This window comes from Platalea leucorodia (genome assembly GCF_965183815.1).
Source record: "Platalea leucorodia genome assembly, chromosome: 3".
In the NCBI taxonomy this organism is placed as follows: Eukaryota; Metazoa; Chordata; class Aves; order Pelecaniformes; family Threskiornithidae; genus Platalea; species Platalea leucorodia.
In genome coordinates, this window is record NC_138825.1 from 56,667,624 (window position 1) to 56,692,215 (window position 24,592).

A 24,592-nucleotide genomic window follows, 5' to 3' on the forward strand; every position below is an offset into this window, starting at 1 on the left:
GTCTGGGGTTTTGGAAGATTTTTTTTGTTTGTTTTTATTTCGCACTTGATGGAATTTATACGTTTGCATATGGGCAGTGCCTCTGCTTGCTACTCATACGCAGTTTCTTTCCAGAAAATATATAAATCTGAGTCTGCTTAACAGCAGAAGCACATCACAGATGAGATTGTGGGGGTGGTGGCTGAAAAGTAGAAGCAGGATAGGGTTGAGGACTGAACCTTGGGTCCACCCCTTTCTGCTTACTGCCACCCTGCTGTTCCCATTTCATCCTCTCCTTTTTGGGAGAAACTATTGAACTCGGAAGGAAGGCTCTGCGTTTCCATAGTCATGGCACTCTTTTCTTCCCTAACCCCAGTCTTTATAGCCATTATATGTGTTTTGATTGGGATAATACTGAAGAAGACTAATGGGGAGAAGGAAAAACGTGAGACTAAAAGCAAGCCTCTATCTCGCCCATGGGTGGATGAAGATTTAAAAGATGGCAGTGACCACCACTTAGAGGAAGAAGGTAAGAAAAATCTTATCCATCTGAGCAGTTTTGTTGTTTGAATTTGATCTGCTGATATGAATAAAGAGGATGCCATCTTCTTGACTTCTCCACAGTGATGGAAATGCATAGCGCTACTGCTGCTCTGCCCTGAGCTTGTCAGCTCTGTGGAAGGAGGCTGTCCTGATGTCATGTCACTCGGTGTAAATCTCTATTTCCTCCAGATCCCACAGGTCAGAGTGCAAAAAGAAAATGCATTTTCAAAGACCACTGTCTGCCCCTCTGCCCAGCAGATCTCAGACCTATGAGGGGCTCTGTGAGGAACGTAGGAAAAGAAAGGAGATACTGCTGAAGTTACCTCAGCATCTTCCTAGGCCTCATTAGTGTGAGCAAAGGGAAGACCTGAGTAGAAAGTTTCTATCTGCAAGCTGATTTTGTAGACATCTCATCCCACTTTACTGTCCAGTGCTACATATATGATCTCAGCACCCCAGAAAAGTTGGAAATATGTTTATTACAGTTATTACAGAAGTCCTCCATTTGTGACTTCTGTGACTGTCCACGAGAGCTTTAGCTGGATTAGCGCTGGGATCATTCAGGAGGTACGTTGATCAAATAGTTAAGAACAAAATGTGGTGATGTTGCTAATCTCTCTTCACTCAACTGCATATTAGAACCTGTACAGAATAATCTCCCCCCCCCCCCCCCCCTTCTTTTTTTCAGTAGTGATTTCTGATGCACAGCTTGGACAAAAGTCTGAGCACAAAGTGTAGCTTTCCTTCTTTTTGCTTCCTGACTATCCTCCATAAGCTCCCTTCATTTCCTTGTGAAATAAAAATCTACAGAGTTCTATTCCTATGAAGTTTTTAAACTTGCAGTTAATACAGCCTTTTTTACCCAAGCTGGTTTCAAAGGTTTTTTATGTGCTTTTTGTCCCATAACGACACATTGCCTGAGTCCACTTCTAGGAATCTTGAAACTTATATTGTTTTTCTGCATGTATACCTTTTTCTAAGAACGATTATTTCTCTTTATTTCTCAGTGTTCAGTGTAGCTTGAGGTACAGTGTTGTGTATCAGTTTCCAGAAATAGTGGGTACTTGGAACTTTTTAAACCATGTTGACTATTTCCCAAATATACAAAATTTCTTTAAAAGTTAGTTCATGTGTTGTACCCTCCTTTATACAATGAAAAACAGATTCTGTATAAAATTATCCCATATTTCCTTTGTCACTAATGGCTTACTAGTTCAGTTAAATTGCTGCAAATTAAAATTCTGGTGGGTAGTTCAAGTGATAATCCATGAATTATCAGTGACATCTTTGACTACAGCTGTTTCTATCAGTTTGAAAATTTAGATCCTCTAAATAAACAAACCGATTAGTTCTTAACAAGGAGCCTCACTGCCACAGCTACTTATATAAAATGTTATTCCTTAATGTCTTAGTTGTTTTCCCTTTTATTCAGGTGCTAAATTCAAAACTGTACTAGTTGTCAATTTTTTGTAAGCAATTTAAAGGTAGATAGACACATTTGCACTGTTGCTAAAAGGAGATTTATTTGTTTTTAAAGAAAACCTCTGTCAATGTACCACGTAATCCAACATTAAATTAGGCTTTCTTGCTATGTTTCTTTTAACAACAAATAATCATCTTTTACTTAATGCTGTGTGGTTCAAAACTGACATCTTTGCAAAACAGGCATGTCTTTTGATCTCCAGAAAAATTAAAATAATGGCATCATGCTTGGGGAAGTTTTTCCGCAGAAGGGGAAAGCCCAGCCTGAGTGAGAGGAGAATGTGGCCACCTTGGTAAGGATCTGCTACTCTGCTAATGCTATAATTGAGGATCAAAACATATTCACCTTGTTGTCCGTGTTAAAATTTTCACTGACTGCACTAGATGCTGAAATGGCAACATGGATGTAAACAGAGATTTTCTTAATAGTAGAGAATATTTTACCTGCTGTGCAAGTTCTATTACTTTACTAACGTATCTTACTTTATCACAAAAGCTCATTTCTACTTAAATGTCTCAAGTTGGCTTGTGTTTAAAGGCAAAGTTCCTCTAAAGAGGATTTGAGTTAGGTGAGAATGAAGCATTTTTAAGGCCTTGTCTAAAGCTAGAATCTAGGGCTGCCATAGGTGAACAAGCAGAATTTTGAAGAGCCCCCTCACAAACACGAAGAGGCAGCTGAAGACCAAGTCTTTCGATACCTGGCCATGACCAAAGTGAGGGCGCTTTGCCAAGAGAGTGAAGCGCTCCGTAAGAAAAGCACTGAACTTACTCGGGCGTCATCAGCTCCGTGAACCTTCCCTCAAGTGGCACTGCCAGGGCTGTTTCCCCTGAGAGGGGCATACCTTTGAGCAGCAAAGCATGAGGTGTAATTAGCTGAACTACTTGGACAGACTCGGTAGAGTCACTTATGGGCAGTGAGGGGCAGAAGCGGGGAGGGCCAAGTGCTCCCGAGCTTGTCTGTGTTGTGCTTTCGGCAGCTGAAGAGAAGAATGTTTCTCAGAGCAGCGAGAAACCCGGTTTTGTGGTTAAGTGGAAAGCATTCACTCAGCCCGTTTGTTTAATGCCTTAGCTGGCAGTACTTCAGATTTGTTTGCATATCCATCTGTCCTGTAACTTTTTCCTTCGTTTATGAGATCCAGAATGAGAGATTGTTGTGCTGTGGCTTGGCAAGAATGGCCTGTGTGTGTGTATATCTGGCTGTGTCTTGCATTAGGCCATGTGTGATTACCAAGTAGATACAGATGAAAAAGATGCTTCTTCAGCCTTGTCTTGAACAATGAGTCACAAGGGCCCTCTTCTAGTGGTGGGCATCTGATCCCAAAGTGGTGGTACCTCATCTCCCACTGCTTCAGGTTTACACAATTACATCTGGACTGTTGCAAAGACAAGGCCAACCTTTAGCCAAGGGAGCTTACTGGATATTGGTTGCTTTCTTGGTCATATATTCAGATCAATACAATTGATGGATAAGGTGGACCCAGTTTACAGCGATGTGGAGGATAAGGCTGAATTTTATTTGTATCCTTGTTACTCTGGGGATCAGTTGCAGAGATGAATAGCAAAGGCATTTTATTACTACATATTTAATTGTGGGGACTTTGGTGATATACTCTACTTAAGGACCACAAAGCAATGTACAAAGGCCCGGATATTCCATCTCTTCTGAAAATGGACTGCTCATTGCTTGTGATACTTCTTATAATATACCTCTCCCACTTAGAAATATTTCTCCTCCCGCCAAGTTCAAAGGCTTCCCATATCTTTTAATAGTACTACTGACGTGAATGAGGCAGTATCAGTTTAATTTTCCAATTCAATGACAGTTCGTGCTTTGTGTCATTTAGGAACACAGGACTTACACGGCCATGGTGCATCATTGTGTTTGTCTCACTGCTGCTACAGACACCTCCAGCCTTTGTTATCAGCTGAGTGAATATGAAAACTGGCCTTTTTTGACCCTGTTTCTTTAACCTTGCTGGAAGACCATTCCAGAACTTCATTCTATGGGTTAAAAATCCTCCTCTGCCTGCCCAAACTTATTTAATACTACTCTATACCCATTTTTCCTGTTCCACCCTCTTGTTAGTTCAAAGGATACTTTTCCAGCCCTGGTGTATACCCTCCTGTGGTTTATAGACAGCAGTCAGATTACCTCTCAACTTTCCTTTTACTAGGTAAACCAGCAAATTTTCTCTTTATAAAACAGCCACTCCATTCCTCTGAAGATCTTAAAAAACCTTCTGCAACTATATTCCAGTTTGAGGTAATTTTTACAATATTTTGATGCTGTCTTCTTTCTTCTAGCATCTGCCTCTCCCACTTGCTATTTCTTTTGCTTAAGATCCCTGACCAGCTCTTGAGGTTTCCAGGATCAGCCTGCTAAGCACTATTTATAACCCACTAGTTAGGCACTCCATCTCTTTTAGTTCCCTATTAGCCACACACTCAGTTCAGGATTGGATTTACTACTGGGATTCCTGTAGTGGCAGATTATGTAGCAGTCTGCCATTAATCAAGCAAAAAACCACAGGGTCAGTTGCCCAGCATTTTAAGTCCAAAGATCTGAAAGCTTTCTTTATATACATTTAATTGTTTTCCTATGCATCATGTCTTTACACTGGAAAAGAGGATTGGAGAGGAATTCTATGCTTAGGAAGCAATTCATTAGAGAAGAAACTGAAAGAGCTGGTTTGGAAAGCAAACACATTGGTCTAGACTGAGGTTACAAGTGAGGTTTCTCAAGGATCAGTCTCAGGACCAATTGTTAATATTATCTAGTGGTCTTTGCATAAAACCAAGGAGTGTACAAGTGAAATTTCTTAATGACATACAGCTGGGAGCCAACAACACAGGGAACTGTCAATGTAGGTAAAATAAGTGGCCAACAGAAACGAAATGACAGGTCATTGTTCTCAGTGTGAGTTTCTGTTATTAGGAACTCATGGTAAGAATTTTTGCTATAAACTAAGGCAAAATTTATTACGTGATTTGTAGGCTGATTATAACCTCCCATATGAAATGCTGCAAAGAACACAAACATCATCCTAAGATGTATCCAGAGAGGAATTTCTGATAGAGTTAGAGAAATAGTACTTTTAAAATGAGATTTCACTTGGGATATCTGAGCCAAAACTATTTCAGATTTGCTTAGAAAGGAGGAAGCCTGATGACTATCGTAAATGTACAACAGAATTGATGGCAATCTTGAGAATGTGGCTAACAAGATAATAGACTGACTAGCAGGATGTCTGTTGTCCATCAAATGATGGAACACACAGAGATGTAAACAAGACATTTGTAGTATTGTATAACGTGACTGTACAAACAGGAGCATGTCCAAACACAGCAATTAAAGATATAGAGAGCATGCACTAAACAGATGGTGCTGATAATGATTTTAGCTTAGCATATGGATAATGTTAACTGCTAAGAATGAATGGTAGACACATGGTGGAAGAGAATAAATAATAGATGAATTTATTATTAAAAAAATTTGCCGTGAGAGTTTTGGTTTTGTGTGTCAGTTCTCTCACTTCTGGGTTCTTCTTCTGCTTCAGCCAGTATTCCTGTTTTGAGTGCATTAAGGTTTTTAAATTTTGCTTACAAAACTTAAGCTCAGATATGGTGATTCTCATAATTTCATTCTCACTAGTCACCTCATTTTGTCCCATGTTCAACATCTTTGAAAGTACATTTCTTGTTTCATCATGTTATTATTAAGTTGAACCATCCAGACCACACAGCAGCTTCACTTCTTTTCTTCTCTTCTACTTACATGGGGAAAAAAAAACAAACAGGCATGCAAACCTCACAAAATTTAATACAGCTTGGCCTTAGCTAATACTGCAAGCTTTATACTTTCTGACTTACAAGGCCTAGGTTTCTGTGCTAACTAATAATTTTCTTCTATTCCTAGTTGCCTATAGATCATTTAATTTAGATATTTATTCAACCAATTACATCTAAGATTATTTTTATACCTCTGATTTAAAGAAATGCCAAATGTCTCTGCTACCTGTTCCCTGAATTTTTCAATCTGAGTTCTCCAACTTAATTTTTCTTAATCCCTTATTTTCTGCAAGTTCGTCCCCTTAAAAATTGAGAGCCACAGTTATAGGCCTACTTTTCCTTACCCTTTCATTTAGTCAATTAAATTGAATGAACTGATAATCTCAGTTTAGGGACGCCTTTTTTTTTTTTTTTTTTTTTTTTAACGTCCTCCCCTCTCACTGAAACCAAAGCTGAGAGAGTCACTTCATGAGAAAAGAACAGGTCATTTTATTAAGATACTGGGTGCTTCAGTTGGGAATCCTGGTTTATCATTTTATCAGTGTTATCATAATATTTCCTCTTTGGTCTGTACCTGGAAAGCCATTCTTCTGCCAGGTACTTCATAACAATGATGTGGTTGAAGCAATATGACTCTCTCTTAAAGATGTGACCTTGGGGGCCTTTGTAGACTTCACACTACTCCAGAAGACAGTGCATCTCAAAAAGCAACCCATTTTTTAGCCATGCTACTTTTTATTTCTTTACAATCCACCACAACATCAGTTATTGCCCATTTTTTATTTATATGCTTCCTGGACAAGTCAAAGCAGGTACTGCTGTTGTTATTGCATCTTCATTCTTCCCTCCCTGCCACATTTTATTTCATGTTCTGTACAGGCACTGATAGCTCTTCCAGTTTGCTGTCTAGGCCTCTGCACTCAAATGGCCACAAGCAACATCCTCTTTGGGTTAAGTACATCATCTGAGTCAGCTCTCTGACTACTGTTCTCATCCATATAAGTAATTTAATCTTGCTCTTCATCCTTCTGTCCTTCAACATTCATGTATGTGTTGATGGTTTATCACCTACCTGACTTTCCTCTCCTTCTGTTTCAAAACCAGGTACACAGATTACACAAATTTCCTCCAGCCTTTGCTCCCACTTGACAAACCTCCTTTGTAAAGATATTCAGTATTTTATAGACTAGCCTTGGTATCTCTAACTCAAAATGATTGTTGATAGTTTTGCAATAATAGTAAAAAAAGAGATGACCCAGCAGGGCTTGGATTTGCTTAGAAGCCAAGGTTAGACCATCAAGTCTCCTCCATCAGTGGCTGAATAAAAGGTATGGTGCATAGCATGTGTGCTATTTCCTACTTTCTGAACTTTGATAAAAACCTCATCATAAGCAAATAAATAGTGACAGCACATAAGAACTCTTTGGTCCTGGAGTTAGTTTTATTTGACTGTTTCTAGGCTAGAAATAGTCTATGTCTATTTCCCAGGACACTCAACATTGTAAGCTTGGGAAATGGATAGGGATGATTATTACAGCACACTGATATAAGCACAAGTAGTATAGTCTGACCTGAAATATTCACCAAGACACTAATCCAATACCTACTTTCAGCATAGTTTTCTGGTCGGATTCTGCCTTCTGATAGGCAATGCACAACCTCAGCTGATTTCAGGAAGTTTTTTGTTATCATAAGGAAAATATTTCTCCCATTTAGAAACTCCTCTTACGTGAGTGCCTATGGATAAAATTAAGATTTGTGTCATTCTGTGTAACTAACTGCTAAATCTCAGTTCAGCAACTAATATCTTTGTTGTAGTTTCAGTACTGCTATACACAAGATGGATTTGGAGAGGGAGAATTAATTTTATTGGACTAATCAAGACAGTTGCAGGAGGCCATCCAGCTTCCAGGCCTGTAAGTCCTTTGAGAGGAGCTTGCAGGAGAGATTATGTGGCCAAAGCTTGCATGATTTTCTGTCCTGTCTATATCGACGGACACCTTCTGAATTTCTCTACCGGACAGACAGTCCTGAGTCAAGTCGGAAAGGGTTGCTGAGTTGCTATCATTTCCCAACTCCTTATTTTTTCCTTTAGGGTTTTATGCATTTTTGGGTCATCACTTTTTCTCTCAAATCCTTTGGCTGCCAGCCATCACTGTCTCAGCTTCTGTCTGTGGAAGGTTTTTTGCTTTTACTTTCTATGTTTTTTCTTTCTCATCCAGTATGGCTTTAGCTCATGTTCTTTCTCACATCTTCACAGCAATTGTCTCAGTAAAACTGAACTAAGGTCACTGTGCCTCTGATTACATGGGCCCTACCCTCTGGGCTGAGGGTTACACCTTCTTCCAAACCACCAGGCAAAGATGCAAGAGGCAGAGATATGCATCCTGCAAACTATTCCGCAACTGTATTCACTGTGAACCTTGAAGGAGAGGTTGCATATTGGCTTTTACCAGCTTAATAGTGGTCCTTGAAAATGGCATCCTACGGTACCATGCATAGCGTAGAGGAGGTGGGAAGGATGCAGAGCTCTAACTGCCTCCCTGCCTCCCCTCCCCAGCTAGCCTACCACTCTCAAACCTGTAGGATGTTGAACACTGGGTCCCCAGCAGAAGCTCTTCTTCTCAACATCCTATTGCACCACACTACTTGCTAGTGGAAACATAGCCTTTTAACCCTGTGGTATTCCCTTCACTAAGTGTGGAGGAGGAACAGCAAAAAAGGGGGTGTAAATGTTTCTGAAAGAGAAGATCACCAGAATCCTGGCAAAGGGCAAGTCCTAGTCAGGTGGTTGCTATTGAATAGTAAGTAATCTACTGTACTAAGTGTAAACCACAAAGGGAACACTAGGAAGAGGCATCCTCTTCCTTTTTTAGTTTGAATGTGCAAGATGCCCACAAAAATAATTTTTACGATGGGTCACTGCTTCCCATTACCATGGAGCCAGGTCCTTGCAGGCTGTGACCAAGAGTACTTAACACAGGCATGAAATGCTAAACAAAATAAACCTTCTGGGTGACTTCTTTGTATGCAAAATGAAATGTTTGACAACCAGAATCATTCTGTTTAGATTCAACATATGAAACTGGATATATTGCAGCCTCTTGCACATGCTGAGACACACTTGTGAATATTTCACTGCTGTTTATAAAATGAACAAAAAATCAGCCTGGTCTCTAAGGCAACTGCATACTACTAAAACACAGAAATAATTGCTGTTTGAATTTGCACTGCAGATTGCTATGATTCTGGAATAATAGCCTAATGGCGACTGAAAAAGAACTGGAATATTTTTTCCTGACTCATCCCTCTGTAGCAGATTGCTCAATACTATTGACTAGTCAAAATGCAAGATTTAAATGGCTTTAACTTTCACATCATAGTTGCAAAAAATGCTATCCCTGCTGATTCTAGGAGTGCAGGGGAGAAAGAGGAGATCTCAGAAACAACAGAAGATGCATTTTGTGGTATAAAAAAACCCCAAAGAGACAGATTTCAGTGAAATGAGGAACCATTTTGAGTTCTTAAATTAAAGACAAGAAACACAATATCCTACATTTGATATGTTGTTATCCTAAGTATAGATGCCTGTCATCCATTTCCTCTTATGCTGAAAGTATCGTGAAACCAAAGAACTTAACCACAAAGTCACATTTGCGCAGAGCCTAGACTTGTACTGCTTCTGCTATGAAACATGAATGTGGAAGAAGCTGACATTCAGCTCTTCAGAGGAGATTTTACACATCTTGGTAGTTAATCTCTCTCCTTAGCTTCAGTAATTTAATTTTTTTTTTCTAATTAGGCTGCTCAGGAAGGATGACACAAGTTCACGTTTACTGACTGAGAAAAGCGAGCTGAAAGGTTGGCCTTTTCACTGCTGTTTCAGCTTGTAACCCACTTTTACAGGCAGGCTTGCAGACTGGAGAAGGCCATAACTTCTTCGTGGATCACACTTGGTACAGCCAGCCAGGACCCTCCTGCCTCTCGGTATTTAAACAAGGTGTTTATTCAGTAGCTGGAGCTAGAGATCAATGAGTTGTGTCAACTGGAACCTCAGACTTTGCCTTTCCAGTGGTGTAGAAGTGCAATGTATGCCAATGCAGGCCAAAGTGCATTACGGTGGTGAATGCCAAAGATATAAACAGCGCTTTCCAGCAAAAAAATCTAACCACTTTTATTTTCTTGCAGAGGCTGATGAAGAGTGGCAAGGACTTGATGAAAATGTTGCCCATGTCCCCTTCTTCGTGGAGCGCTACTCTGAGGCTGAAATGATTAAAAGGTCACAGATGTTTTATGAGCTTCTTAATAAGAGGCGGTCTGTCAGGTTTCTTAGTGATGAACCGGTTCCCAGGGAGGTTATCGATAATGTCATCAGAACAGCAGGTATGGTACTGAGTGGTTCAAGGTCTGGAAAAAAAAAAAAAAGGATCAGCATTGCTGTTCAACTGTAAAAGTGATGTGGAAAAGCCAAGGGAATTGGCATTTGACTTATGGTTTTCCTAGATTCACCTGTAGCCATAATGCATGAGCACCCATTAATTGATTGGAAATTACTCAGCTTGAACAGCTGTATGTCAGGGACTGGTTTGGAGCATTCCCAATTCCTTTGTATTTGCAGTGCACCCAAAAGGGAAAAAGAGCATTTCAACAGCATGAAACAAAACATTTAGTTTTCAAGATTTAAAAAATGTTATTTAAAATAAAATTGATGTACAGTTTAGTGAAACATCTTTCAAATAGAAATATTGAAGTGTTTTCTCTCAAAAATGGCAAACCATGTGTACTTCACAGGTTTTAAAATTTCATTCATTATGCTGATATTTATCATGTATAGGTTTTGTTTGTTGTTTTTTCTCCCCAAACAAGTTGATGAAATTGTCCCACTCGTGAAATATTTCAGTTGACATAAATGGTTGGGGTTTATTATGGGAAAAAAGTTTTGGTCTAGAACAAAAAAACCTTTTCCAGTCCTTTCAGCATCAGTGCCAGGCCCCTGTTGTATATGACTGGAGAGCTATGCTGAGGACCCTGGTCGAGGTTATTGAACTGAGTGTCAGAAAAGAATTTTCTTTTTTTTTTTTTTTTTTTTTTTTGAGAACTTACGTGTTTCAAATCATTACTGTAATGTCCTGGCCTAATCTCCTCTCTGCTTTAGTAACATTGACTTCAGCCAGGAGTGGTTTTGACCCTCATTATTCCTCTTCTATGAACCAGTTGCTGTGAGCATAGAAAATATTCACAAGCTCCCTTAGAGAAAAGTTCAGTAGCCTCTAGCAGGATTAATAATATAGAGATTCTGAGCAATTGATGTGCATTGTTTTCCCTTTAAAAACTGTAAACTGCTTCGTTACTGCACTGTAACGAGTCTCCATCTTCCTCTAATTAGCTGGGAGTCATTAAAACGCTGAGCATGTTTTGGCAAATGCAGCAAGGCGAACAAGTCTGGAGTGCAGATGAAGTACTTGGTAACCCTGGAAGCTTTGGGTTGTGTGGAGGGAAAGAAAACAAAGCAAAGCATAAATGTCATCAGTTCTTACCCAAACCTGAGGAGAGACAAAGTTCATGGTATAAACACATTTTAATATAAAAGATAGTTCAAGCTGCTTATTCAGTGTTTCTTAAACTGAAATCAGTGCTTAGATAAGCAAATACAGTAGATGTTCAAGACCTGCAAATATTTTTAAAGTGTGCATGAGGGGCTAGAGAGACCTGAACAGTCTCCTTAACGTAGTTCTCTGTGAGCTTGTACAGATATCTATATTCTTCAGCTTCTGACTTTCATCTGCTAGGCAGTTAAAATATTCTCCAGTGGTGTTGGTGTGTAGTAATCAAGGCTGAATAAGCAAGTGCAGCCTTAATATGTGCACACCTACATACACCAGCTCTCTTTGGGACAACAAATTCAAACTCGCATGCTATATGGCAGATGTCTGCATTGTGCAGCTCCTCATCTTTGTCAGTCAGCGACAGATTCCTGCGGGTGGTCGCTTAGCCTTGTTTCCCTGAAAGCCATTAGCTCTGCCCTTCAGCTAAAACCATGTCTCAGAGTTGGTTGCATATTCAGTGTGTTGCTTTGGGCACAAGGCTTTGCATTAACATTACTGTGTGCATATATTGCACCATAGTACTGCCTCATCGTAAGAACCACAAAGGAATTTTTACAAATCCCTAATTTTTGTTTCCTGTATGATGGCTGTATGAAAGGATGAACCTCTGTCATTGAATGGGACTTCACATTCTTCAAGAAACGAATGAACAGAGATTGTCTGCCAGAACTTATCTAGTCCTTTTCTTCCCATCTCATCGACTTGCTTTCCCATTGCTCTGTCGGTCAGTCTGAAAGCCCACGAAGAAGAGCTGATACCTCTCACTGCACACCCTCCTTCAGCATTGTGCCAACTGGGTTTTCATCTTTCCCTGTTTTTGTATAAAGGTACTTCACCCAGTGGAGCGCACACGGAGCCCTGGACCTTTGTGGTAGTTCAAGATCCATATTTAAAACATAAGATTCGTGAGATCGTAGAAGAAGAAGAAGAAATCAACTACAAAAAAAGGATGGGAGACAGATGGGTTAATGACCTGAAAAGACTGAGGTATGAAGAAGTCAATTGGCTAAGGGGTTTGAAGGGAGCTGTGTTTTGGTCTAGGAAACACTATATGGGGAAATTTTAGTCATGCTTATTTTCGGGAAGAAAAAAAAAACAACTGAAAATATTCAACTCGATTTTAAAAACCTTGTTTTAAAAATGTTCTTTCAAGTCCATGCTCCTTAAACTCTCCCCAGTGTTCTGGTGCTGCTCAGGAGGGCAGCTGTAAATATCTCCCACTCCCTGATCACAGAAAAAGGAAGGTAGGGTCAGAAACTGCCCCAGAGAGAGAGTTGCCAGGGTTGCTATATGGTGGTCCTTTTGCTAATTTACAGCTGGGAAGAAGAAACTCCTGTCTGAGGAAGGCGGAGTTCCCGTTCATCAGGAGCTGGAAAAAAAATTTACTATCTGTATACGTTAATTCTGGCTGCTTTGTTCTAAGGGCCAGGTGAGATGCAGCACCTGACTGGTACACACAAAAGAAAAACTCACTATGCCTGTGTACTTCAGTCTTACCAGACGAAGGATGAAATAAGAGACTCATGTTCAGCACACCTTTTCCTGTTGCATGGCTTTGTCTTGATTCTCAAGATGATGGGGATCTTGCTGAAAGCACCACAGTCTAGAAAACTGAAGTGATAAAAGAAGCTTGTCTTGATTTCTTCTAGTCTTCCTTTCCCTTTTCTTCCCCCCTCTCGCTTTTAATATATTTCTAAGATGCATGTTTGGAAAGAAAAACTTAAAAATATGTGTAGAATTGTGCCTTGGTGGCAAGTTCATAAAGGCCTCCAGTAAAAGGGATTATATACTCTCCATCTTGAAACTTTTCCAAGCATTTGGCTCCATCATTATTTTTTCTATGTAACCTCTGTTGCCATAACTCTTGTCCCAGTTTTTTCCTGTTGTTTGCCAAACAACGAAGCTCCCAAAGCCATTGGGAGTTTTGCTGCTGACTGAGGTAGCCCCGAGGCTTGTCCCTATGCAAGTGCTGAATTATACAATATTTAATTGTTCCAAATGCCCTCCAAAGTCTGACTGACTTGCTTAACTTCACACAATGGGAAGACGTCTGCTGAGTCTTGACTTGTCAAACGAAGCATATGCGCAGCTTTATAGGGTTGATTTGCCCTACTTGTTTCATAATGTTATTATTTTTCAGGTGCGTACGTGCTATGTAAATTTATGTGCTCTGTAAACAACTAAAATATAGTATTTTTTATATTTTGAGTGTGAACAGTAGAAAGCACACATTTTCTTATCTAAATCCTACATCATAATTGTGTATATTGTCATTAAAAAAATTTGGAACCAAATGAATTCTAACAGGGCTGAAATACCCAGAAACAGAATATATTTAGGTTTGCACCTTAGACCCAGAAGTTTTGAACTTTTTTGCCAGCAGTTTTTCCTGAAATCACAAAAAAGTTGGCACTGCTGGTAACAGGTGGAGCTGCAAGTCTGCAAAATTCCAGGAATTAAATAATCTCAAGGGCAAATGCTCATGAGGCCAGTTCACAGATAAGAGGTCAAGAACTATCTCCTATTTTTGTGCAATTCAACTCTTCAGAGTGAGAGCACCAACTCCTTAGTCAAATCTGTTAAAACTGTGAACTCTATTCAAGCTTTTTTTTTTTTTAAATGTTTCTATTTAAGCTGATAATACTTAATCCTTTGCAGTAAATGTTCTAAGCTTTAGTCTACTGCTACAATTGTTGTGTACCTTTAGTGCCCCTTTGTAGATAGTAAATGTGACTTACGGGAAAGTGAAAAGGTCACAAAATAAATGTCTTAAACATTATTCTTTTGCAGAACAAACTGGATCAAAGAGTACTTGGACACTGCTCCCTATCTGATCCTCATTTTCAAGCAGGTATATGGGCAGCTTCCAAATGGCAAAAAGAAGACCCACTACTACAACGAAATCAGTGTTTCTATCGCCTGTGGTATCCTGCTTGCTGCACTGCAGGTACATTGACAGAACCAGCACACTGGGAGTCAATATATTGGTTTGCATTACATACCAGGACTATTCTGCCCAAATGAGGGTGGAACCCAATTTAGATTTTAACATTATCAGTCTTTTGGATTACTCCAATCTCTGGCAATATGTCTTAGTTTTGAGTTCTAAAGTTATTCTGTACAGGCCCACAGCTGAGAAGGTGATTCCTACCCTCAGTACTGGTTAACAAGAAGAAAAATGTAATGCAGCGTACTTCCAGAGTTGTCACTCTTCTCCCAGCACAAGCTTCAGCCCCTGTGGTTTCTGCCTTACGCTGACAGATTACCCAAGCATGGCTGTACTGGCCCCTTCTTTTCACTAATCCCTAAAAAATGGCTTGACCCCAAATCATTTTTAGTATACAATGCTGGAAAAAAGATCAGGGACATATTTCACAGAACAGGCTGTACTATTTCAATCAGTCTTTCTGAGGCATTTCTGAAAGTGAACTAATTTCTAAAGCTCAGCATGTTTGACACCAGACAGATGGATTTTCTCAGTGGTTTCTCAGTGCTCAGTTCTGCTTGTTGTATCTGAGGTATTCACACAAGTGCTTAAATAGTGAAGCTATTCCGATTGCGAACTTGACCTGCCAGCAGGATAACAGCAAGGTGCCACCTCTTATATTAGGCCAATTTCCTACCAGGAACTGCCATTTCTCCTCTGCTCTGTTTTGAGTGACACGTCCCTGCCCACATTGCTGTTCCTTAGGAGGATCTTCAGGATGGGAAATCTGAGAAGTGAGCGGTGCAGAAGCCCATTGCTGGGGTGTTGCTTCTCTGCAGCTGCACAGGGCTCTGTATTTTCCCTCGGTGGAGCTGAGAGCAAGGAGGATGCACAGGGAATGGGGCAGAACCAGCGCTGTGTCACTAGCGCCTTAGTCAGAAGCAGTGGGGCTGACAAGGCTCCACTTTCCCCTGAGCCAGTCCACCATCAGGTGAGACTTCTCCCTACCAACTGTTAGACTCCATAGTGCTGTCTCTTTCCCAGCTCTTAGAAGTTAATTGACAACATTAAAGAACACAGTGCCATGGACTCATAACATTCAGCACCACCACTATTAGCTCCCCTCCTCTTCAGAAGACCATGGAGGTTACTTAACATGAAAGGCCCATTGCCTGAGCACCTCTCCCTGGCTGACTTTTATATCCCAAAGCCTCCCAAAATGCTTGCTTGACATAGAGAGACTGAAATCCACGTGCACAACTCTAAGGAAGTCCTTCAGGTGCGGGGTCAGATTTGGGATAGTGTCAGCTCTCTACTATTTGTGAGATCATTTAGCTTTTTAATGAGATTTTGTATGAGAGGAGGAGTGATGCATAGACCTATTTTGGGGTTCTGACATAAGCCCAAACATTGGCCACTGTGACAGATGGCAACAGACTCCTGTGACAAACTCTGAGGCAGAGAATGTGCCCCCTATCCCTGTTGGGTACAGGGTTCCTTGAGCAGGAACAAATGGTCATAAAGCTGTAAGACATCTTCCTGCCAGCTGTATGGGGGCAAGAACAGAAACGTTTCTTTGTATGAGCCAGATGAACCCCATGGGATGATGTGTTGGTTTTGGCTGGGATAGAGTTAATTTTCTTCATAGTAGCTAGTATGGGGCTATGTTTTGGATTTGTGCTGGAAACAACGTTGATAACACAGAGATGTTTTAGTTGCTGCTGAGCAGTGCTTACACAGAGTCAAGGCCTTTTCTGCCTCTCACCCCACCCCACCAGTGAGCAGGCTGGGGGTGCGCAAGAAGTTGGGAGGGGACGCAGCTGGGACAGCTGACCCCAATGACCAAAGGGCTGTTCCACACCATATGATGTCATGCTCAGTGTATAAAGCTGGGGGAAGAAGAACGAATGGGGGGACATTGGGAGTGATGGCGTTTGTTTTCCCAAGTAACCATTACGCATGATGGAGCCCTGCTTTCCTGGAGATGGCTGAACATCTGCCTGCCGATGGGAAGCAGTGAATGAATTCCTTGTTTTGCTTTGCTTGTGCATGTGGCTTTTGCTTTAATTATTACACTGTCTTTATCTCAACTCACAAGTTTTCTCACTTTGACCCTTCCGATTCTCTCCCCTATCCCACTGCGGGGAGTGAGCAAGCAGCTGCGTGGTGCCGAGTTGCCAGTTGGGGTTAAAACATGACAGTCCTTTTTGGTGTTCAACTTGGCGCACAAGGAATTCAAGATAAGGATAGTAATTGGGAGAGGTAATGGGCAAAACATGGACTGAACAATGTTAGAGAGCGGAATGATCTGAGGAATTTTGGTTGTTGTAATTGTGGTGAAAGGACAAGGGGTGGATTGTGTGTAAATTGTCCACTTTTGTTCGGTGTTGTGATGATGTTATTTTAATTTTAGTGTGGGGAATTCTTTTTTGTTGATGTGAGTGATGTTTGTGAAGATTGTGTGATGAATGTGGATTTTAATGATAATTCTTAAATATGTGATTCATAGAGGCAAGGGGTGAAATGTATTGGGTTTGCATGGCAAGGTTTTGGTAGCGGGGGGCTACAGGGGTGGCTTCTGTGAGAAGCTGCTAGAAGCTTCCCCCATGCCTGACAGAGACAATGCCAGCCGGCTCCAAGACAGACCCACTACTGGCCAAGGCTGAGCCCATCAGCAATGGTGGTAGCACCTCTGGGATAACATATTTAAGAAGGGGGGGGGGGGGGGGGGACGGGGACCAGCAAGAACAACAGCAGCTGGAGAAAGAAGTGAGAATAGCCCTGCAGACACCAAGGTCAGTGAAGAAGGAGGGGGAGGAGGTGCTCCAGGAGCCGGAGCAGAGATTCCCCTGCAGCCCGTGATGAAGACCACGGTGAGGCAGGCTGTCCCCCTGCAGCCCATGGAGGTTAATGGTGGGGCAGATATCCACCTGCAGCACGTGGAGGACCCCACACCGGAGCAGGTGGATGCCCAAAGGAGGCTGTGACCCTGTGGAGAGCCCACGCTAGAGCAGGCTCCTGGCAGGACCTGTGGACCCATGGAGAGAGGAGCCCAGGCTGGAGCAGGCTTGCTGGCAGGGCTTGTGACCCTGTCAGGGACCCACGCTGGAGCAGTCTGTTCCTGAAGGACTGCACCCTGTGGAAAGGGCCCACACTGGAGCAGTTCATGAAAAACTGTAGCCCATGGGAAGAACTCACATTGGAGAAGTTGGTGGAGAACTGTCTCCCATGGGAGAGACCCCACACTAGAGCAGGGGAAGAGTGTGAGGAGTCCTCCCCTTGAGGAGGAAGGAGCAGCAGAAACAATATGTGATGAACTGACCGCAACCCCCATTCCCCGTCCCCTTGCGCTGCTGCGGGGGCGAAGGTAGAGAAATTGGCAGTGAATCATAGAATCATAGAATCATTAAGGTTGGAAAGGACCTCTGAGATCATCGAGTCCAACCTGTTAACCTAACTGCCTGGCCTACCTGAAGTTAAGCCTGGGAAGAAGGGAGGAGTGGGGGGAAGGTGTTTTAAGATTTATTTTTTATTTTTTATTACCCTACGCTGATTTGATTGGCAATAAATTAAACTAATTTCCCCAAGTTGAGTCTGTATTGCCCATGATGGTAATTGGTGAATGATCTTTCCTTGCCCTTGTCTCAACCCACAAGCCTTTCATTATATTTTCTCTCCCACATCCAGCTGAGGAGGGGAGGCATAGAGCAGCTTGGGTGGGCACCTGGCATTCCAGTGATATCCCCACAACTGCCTCTCAACTTCACTGTAGCCATGGGTCCCCCGTTACACTGAGCACTGCAGGCAGGCTCCTGCTGTACAACATACAGACATATCAGGCAGAATAAGGCTATTTCCATTAGCCTGTGCTGTTGCTGTGGCAGAGAAATGCTGTATGTTTCTGTAAGAAAAGCAGGTGTCTTTTGTGGTACTGTTGAGGCTATTAGTAAATCAGATGTTCCAAAACCTGTCTAATGAAGCAGCATTTCTGGGCTAGTCAATAGGAGAATGTGTACTGGTGAGAGTAATGGATAAAAAGATAGAGCACAGACCTCTGTCTCACTCTGTTGCTGTCTGTTTTGCTGCAGAACGCGGGTCTGTACACCGTGACCTCCACACCCCTCAACTGCGGCCCCCAACTCCGGGTGCTGCTCCGGCGCCCAGCAAATGAGAAGCTACTCTTGCTGCTCCCCGTTGGCTATCCCAAGAAAGATGCTACCGTGCCTGCGCTGACCCGAAAGCCGCTGGAAGACATCATGGTGGTCATGTGAGCCCAGGGCCGCAAGGAAGGAGCCCATCCCTGCTGCCAGCTAGTAAGCAGCAGCTTGCTGAAGTTGTCGCTGCTGTTTCTGTGTATCGTCCTCCTACGTCACTGCTGCTCTGGCTGTTTACACCTGTATTTCTTTTAGTGCTAGTCTAATCACGGTGGCTGCTTCTACTAATAGCAGCGAGCAGTCAAGCACCATGCATTTGACAGGTGCTATTACCAGTGAGCCCAGGCAGTTGTTCCAGGGGACATGTAGAATGGCATTTAAATGACCTTCATCACTCGATTTTTCTTATGCATTGTAGGGACAAACCTTTCCTTGAACTGGAATGTATATTCTCCTTATACTCTTGTGATTACCATTACACAGTTATTTTCACTTCAGAATTTTAATGGAGGTTGTATTAAAAGATATAGAGGTCAAACTCAGCTGTCTTATCTTGATCAGTGTGTGCTATTTAAACGCCCCTTCCCCTTCACTGTGTTCAGTTCCGTATTGGAGGAAGCTATTTTTATACAGTAGCATTTTCCCTACTTGATTGATCTCAGAAACCTTGTCTATACTAGGCTTTCTTAAACTATTGCTGGTACAAGTGTCTTCAGCTGGGGGAGATCTAGTAGGAACAAGGCATCCGAGTAATTTCCTTGTTACCCTTTATTTATACATGTTCCAGGCACAGTCAGATCATACAGCAGCTATCAGTTGTGCCCCCTATATTTGCTGCTTCCACTGGAAGTGTCCCAGAGGGAACTATTATTCTGGTTATCTGGTTTATGCCTACAACTACTCCAGTTTAACACCCTGAAATCTAAACTGCTTTAGAGACCCTGACACGCGAGAGGTGCTTTCATGTCACACCAAATCAGGCATATTCTGGTTTATTTTAAGGTCACTTCCCACAAAAGCAACGCTCCCTAATAAAAGGCGAGATGTGAATGGGCACCAGTGAGAGCTGCTCACTGGAAGCGTTGATGCCACCGATACCTGCGCTGGCAGAGCCCCCTCGTGGGGTTGTGGTTCCTGACGGCTTCGGCAACAGCACAAGATGAAAGCACTCAAAGAGAGAAGTCTTTCCCTGAAGCTGTCTATATTCTGTGAAATACTTTCCCGCCCTGCTCTCTGTTGCATGTAGGTGCAGGCAAATTCAGCCAAATGGGTGTCAGCCTTCCCTGTGGGTTGCTCGAGTTAACTCGCTGCACCCTGTCTGAAGGCAGTCCTATTTAACATGACCTGTTGTCAGCTGAGCAAGTGGAGGGGGTAATATTTTGCAGAAGTAGAGCTTTTTGTGGTGTCAATGCCTCTCTGTCACCCAATGAGAAAAACTATTCTTCTCTTTGGCAGACTTTTGCTGGTACGTTTTTTTAGCTGTTTTGCAGGCACGGCTATGTGTTCACCTGTTTTACTAGCCCCTTTTCACATCCTCAGTGGTACAGCAAAGGCAGGAAGAGTTTCTCATGCAGACCTGAACTGAAATGAGCTTTTATAACTAAAGTAAAATAAAAAAAGAAGTCCTGTGTCTCCACACTTGCAAAGTCTAAAAGCTAGTCAAGGAGAGGGGGATGAGCTGAACCAAGTCAAGACTGACCAGCTGCAGGTCCCCAGTTATCAGGAATACACATTAAAGTCACTCTAGCAAGTTTTTCTTCTGTGCAGATGCTGCTCTGCTGTACCAGGCCCCTTCACAAAGCAGTTTGTATCTGCTGTAAGTGTATATAAGCCCCATTACATTTGTTTTAATTCAGAGTTCACATCAATAGAGGGCTGAACCTCTGTTGCTTTGTGATCTCCCCTATAGCTACAGAAATAAACTGTTTCTGCCTGGCCTCGGTCTGCAAAATAGGCAGCATGTTTATTCCACGACAGCACCTGGAGAAGCTTTACCAAATGAATTCAGCTTAAACCAGCATGAGCTTGCATATATAAGGCTATTTCTAGTATGGTTTCATCATTAAAAAACAAAGAAATAAACCACTTTAAAAATATATATAAAAAAAGTCACAATAGCAAATATTGGTATATGCCAATATACCTCTATACCAAAAAAGATTAATGGTGGGATTTTTCCCTCTTACGTTGATTCTGGAAACTAACGTACACATAGTAGCATAAAAAAACAAGCCCTTGTACCTACTGGATGGGAAAGATTCTACCCTGGAAGGCACAGAATGGAATCAGAAAATGTATATAAAAGATGCTTCCCCCCCCCCCCCCCCCCCATAAAAATACCTATTCATTGCAAATACTCCAGTAGTATTACAACTGCTGATGATACTGTGGCATCTCTTATAAATCATGTTAGTACTCCTGTTGTGACAAGCCTACTTGGAATTGCCACTATTCTTCAATAAGCGTGCTGTCTTTACTTAAAACACAAATTAAATAAGAATAAATTTTGCCTTTCCATGGAGAACATTATTAAATAAAATTAAAGTTAGCATCTAAATTGTTTTACACTTAACTAAGGATTTTTCCTTTGCTTTGGTGAACAAACAATGTTTTTTCAGGAAGAGAACATTCTGGGAGGAATGTCTCCCACACAACCAGTAGGGATTTAATTTTTATATTCTTCCCCTTGTTACCTTTTAAACCAAGATGAAAAGACTTGACAGGATTAGCAAAAGAGGCTGGAACTTGGCATCTCTTCTCATGATACCTTATGGCCACATCTCCCAAAGGCTCTGGAGTCAGTCTACCCACCTCTTTTAGAAAACGACTGTACCACTTAGATGGGAACTAAGCACTTTAGCAAATGTAGCTCTAAATATGAGTTTTCTAGAATCACAGAATAATTGAGGTTGGAATGGACTTCCAGCATTCATCCTCTCCAAAACTCTGCTCAAAGCAGGTCTAATTAGATCAGGTTGCTTCAGGTCTTGTCCAGTCAAATCTTGAACAATTCTAAGGATGGAGAGTCTACAGCCTCTTTAGGCAACCTGTATGGTATTTGTTCACTCCCATAGGAAAAAAATGTTTTCCTCCTATCTAATTGGAATTTCCCATGTTTCAACTTGTGTCCATTGCCTCTTGGACAATGCTGTGTATCTCCAAGAGAAATCTGGCTTCATCTTTTCTGTATCTTCCAATCGAGTAGCTGCAGACAGCGCTTAGGTCTCCCATGAGCCTTTTCTTCCCCAGACTGAACAAACACAGCTCTGTGTGCTCCAGCTCCCTGGCCAGCTTGGTGGTATCTGCTGAACGTGCTCCAGCATGTCACTATCTTTCTGGTGCTGAGCAGGCCAAAACTGGACACAGTACTCCAGACATGATCTCACAAGTGCCAAATAGAGAAGAAGGATCACTTCCCTGGACCTGCTTGCTCCACTTTTACTAATGCAGCCCAGGGTGTGGTTGGCCACCTTTGCTGCAAGGGCACACTGCCGATTCATGTTCAACTTGTTGTTCGCTATGGGGTCCCTTTCTGAAGAGCTGCTTGCAGATAGCTGGCCCCAGCCTCTACAGTGACACTGGGTTATTCTACCCCAGGTGCAGGACTTTGTATTTACCTTTGATGAAATCCATGAGGTTCCTATCAGCCCACTTCTGCAGCCTGATCAGGTCCTTCTGAACAGCATCCCCACTCTCCAGTGTTACAATCACTTCCTGCAATTTGGTGTCATCCCCAAACCTGCTGAGTGCACCTTGTCCTGTCATCTTTTGCCCTTGCTTCTCTTCAGGTTATGGTAACCCTGCCCAGGCATATCTAAAGTCTTCCCTACCAGGTTAACAAGCTTGTTTCCAAACACATGCTTGCCCCACTTTCTCAGATGCATCCCACCCCTGTTCAGTAGCCCTTGTTCCTAAAAGAATGTCCTGTAGTCAAAAAAACCAAGCCCTGCCAGTGACACCAGCCACGCAGGTGAGTGTTGACCCACTGAAGGGGTCCACTCTTGCTCAGACCTTTCCCCTTGACTAGAGAGGAACCAGCCCCTTCACCCTGCTCCCAGAGCCACCTGGTCACTCTTGCTTGATATGCTCCTGGTCACTTCTGGCAGCATTAGTGGTGCCCACACGGATAAGTAGCAAGGTGTAGTAGCTTGAGGTCCCATGCAACATCCCTGGTCCTGGCCCTGGCAAGCAGCAAACCTCCTGAGACATCAGGCTGGGTCAGCAAGCAGGCTCCAGGGACTGCCTCTCGCCTTTCCCGTTGGTGCAGGCCCTAGGCTCGGGCCCTGCTGTACCCCAAAGGTCATGGCCCCCAGCACCATATTTCTGCTGTGGTTGTAGATCTGCAGCTGCAGCAGGCACCCTCCCTCCTGTGGGCAGAAGCCACCAGCCGCCAGCCCCTGCCATGGATAGGCAGGGTGTATTGGTCTCTGGGAGGCGGGGAGGATGGAGAAGCACCACCCTGGAGCAGCAGGTGCCTGTGTCTGGCCTCCTACATCTCTGAGAGGAGGGCTGGTAGCATCGGTAGCACTCACAGGCTAAACCCTGCCTGCCTGAGGGGTGCTCAGCCAGGCTTGTTATCTCGCAAGAAGGAAACAGCCAGCGACTGGGGTGAGACACAGAGGAGTGTTGTCCAAGAGCAGACTGTGCTGGGCCTTCCTTTGCTGAGAGGATGGTATTGGCAGCCTTCACGAGCTAAGTAAGTCCCCACCCCACTGGGGGGAACATTTGGGTGGGCTTGTAGTGTCGTGAAAGTGGACCTGCAGAAGTGGGAAGTGTCACCCAGGAGCACAGGATGCCACAGCTTCTTTTTGCTGTGAGGGCAGATCTAGTAGCAGAAGGGTGCAGTACTGATGGAGTTCATGTCACGGTCTTTGGGGGGTGTTTGGGTGGGCTCATAGTCCTGTGGGAACAGTGATGCTGGGGAAGGAGCGGAGACACGTCAGTCAGGAGCAACAGGCAGCCTGTACTGGGCCGTCGTTTGCTGTCAGGGCAGCAGGAATGTGCAGCAGCATTCATAAGCTATGTGAAAGGTGCTGGGAAGGCGTTCAGGTGGGCACATAGTCTCACGAGGAGAGACCTGCTAGGGAAGGAAGGGGGGAAGTGTAGCCCAAAAATAGCAGGTGGCTGCGCTGGGCTTTCCCTTTTCTGTCGAGGATGGCACGGGTGGCAGAAGTATGTGGCAGGGATGGTGTTCGTGAGTGAAGTGACAGGCTCTTGTGAGGGGAGTTTTGGCTGACCATGTCGTCTGCTGTGTAGGCATGGTCTCCTAGACCAGAAAGCAGCTGCCCTCTGGCTATCTCAGCAAAGATGCCTTGCAGGTGGCCTCAAGTCAAGCCATTCTCTCCAGCTGTATGATGCAGTGTGTGCCATCTCATCTCATTTAAAAAAAAGAAAGGAATACCTTGTCTCTTGATGATCAGATCCTCACTGAGCACTGTGTGGAAGCCTTGGTAGAGCATGCATTTCTTTGAGTCATCCTTGTGCCCTTTTGTCAAAGCCTGACTGTTCCCTACGGACAGTTATATATGCCACCTCATGAAAACATGGGTGTTTTTTTGGGTGGGGACGGGGGGGAAAGCTGCTAACATTGAATAACATTTCCGAGCTCTTTCTTCTTTGAACTGTGTGGACAAATTTGTATGCATTCAAGGACCCTCATTGTCCAAAGTTTGCCAGACAAATGGGCTTGAAATCAGGTGCAACATGGTGGGTTGCATCACAACCCAGGTGATTAATGGAATGAGTATCACTTGTCGTTGGAGCTCGGAACCATGGCAGACTGGCTGTCTCCTCCCACTGCATGGATGGCTAAACTGGCATTGGTTTCAGTTTGCCCTTGAATACTGAGCTGTAAGCTATTTCAGCTCACCTGGTGCTTCATTAGCAATCTAGCTGGCCACAAAGTGAGGCAGGGAAGCACTAACGGAGCAGCAGCATCTTACCTACTCCATCATCTTCCTTTCCAGACAGGTGAGCCAGGACCCAATTGATTCTGTTAGAAATTTTTTTTTAATTTTAGTCATTCAGAGTGCAAGGTCTGAGGACTCTGTTACACTGGTATATGTGCCCATCTCCTCTATAGCTTAGAACTCACCTATGTGATTGAGTGTAAG

General features: G+C 43.0%; 1 protein-coding gene across 1 annotated transcript; it reads left to right on the forward strand.

Annotated features, from left to right (window-relative positions):
• Positions 1-327: 327 nt before the first annotated feature.
• IYD (iodotyrosine deiodinase) lies at positions 328-18,596 on the forward strand (the record flags this gene model as incomplete). Its single annotated transcript, XM_082307932.1, has 5 exons — positions 328-508; positions 9,982-10,176; positions 12,227-12,386; positions 14,190-14,346; positions 18,414-18,596. 5 exons carry the CDS (start codon positions 328-330, stop codon positions 18,594-18,596), a joined length of 876 nt encoding a protein of 291 aa, XP_082164058.1.
• Between the last annotated feature and the right edge of the window lie 5,996 nt (positions 18,597-24,592).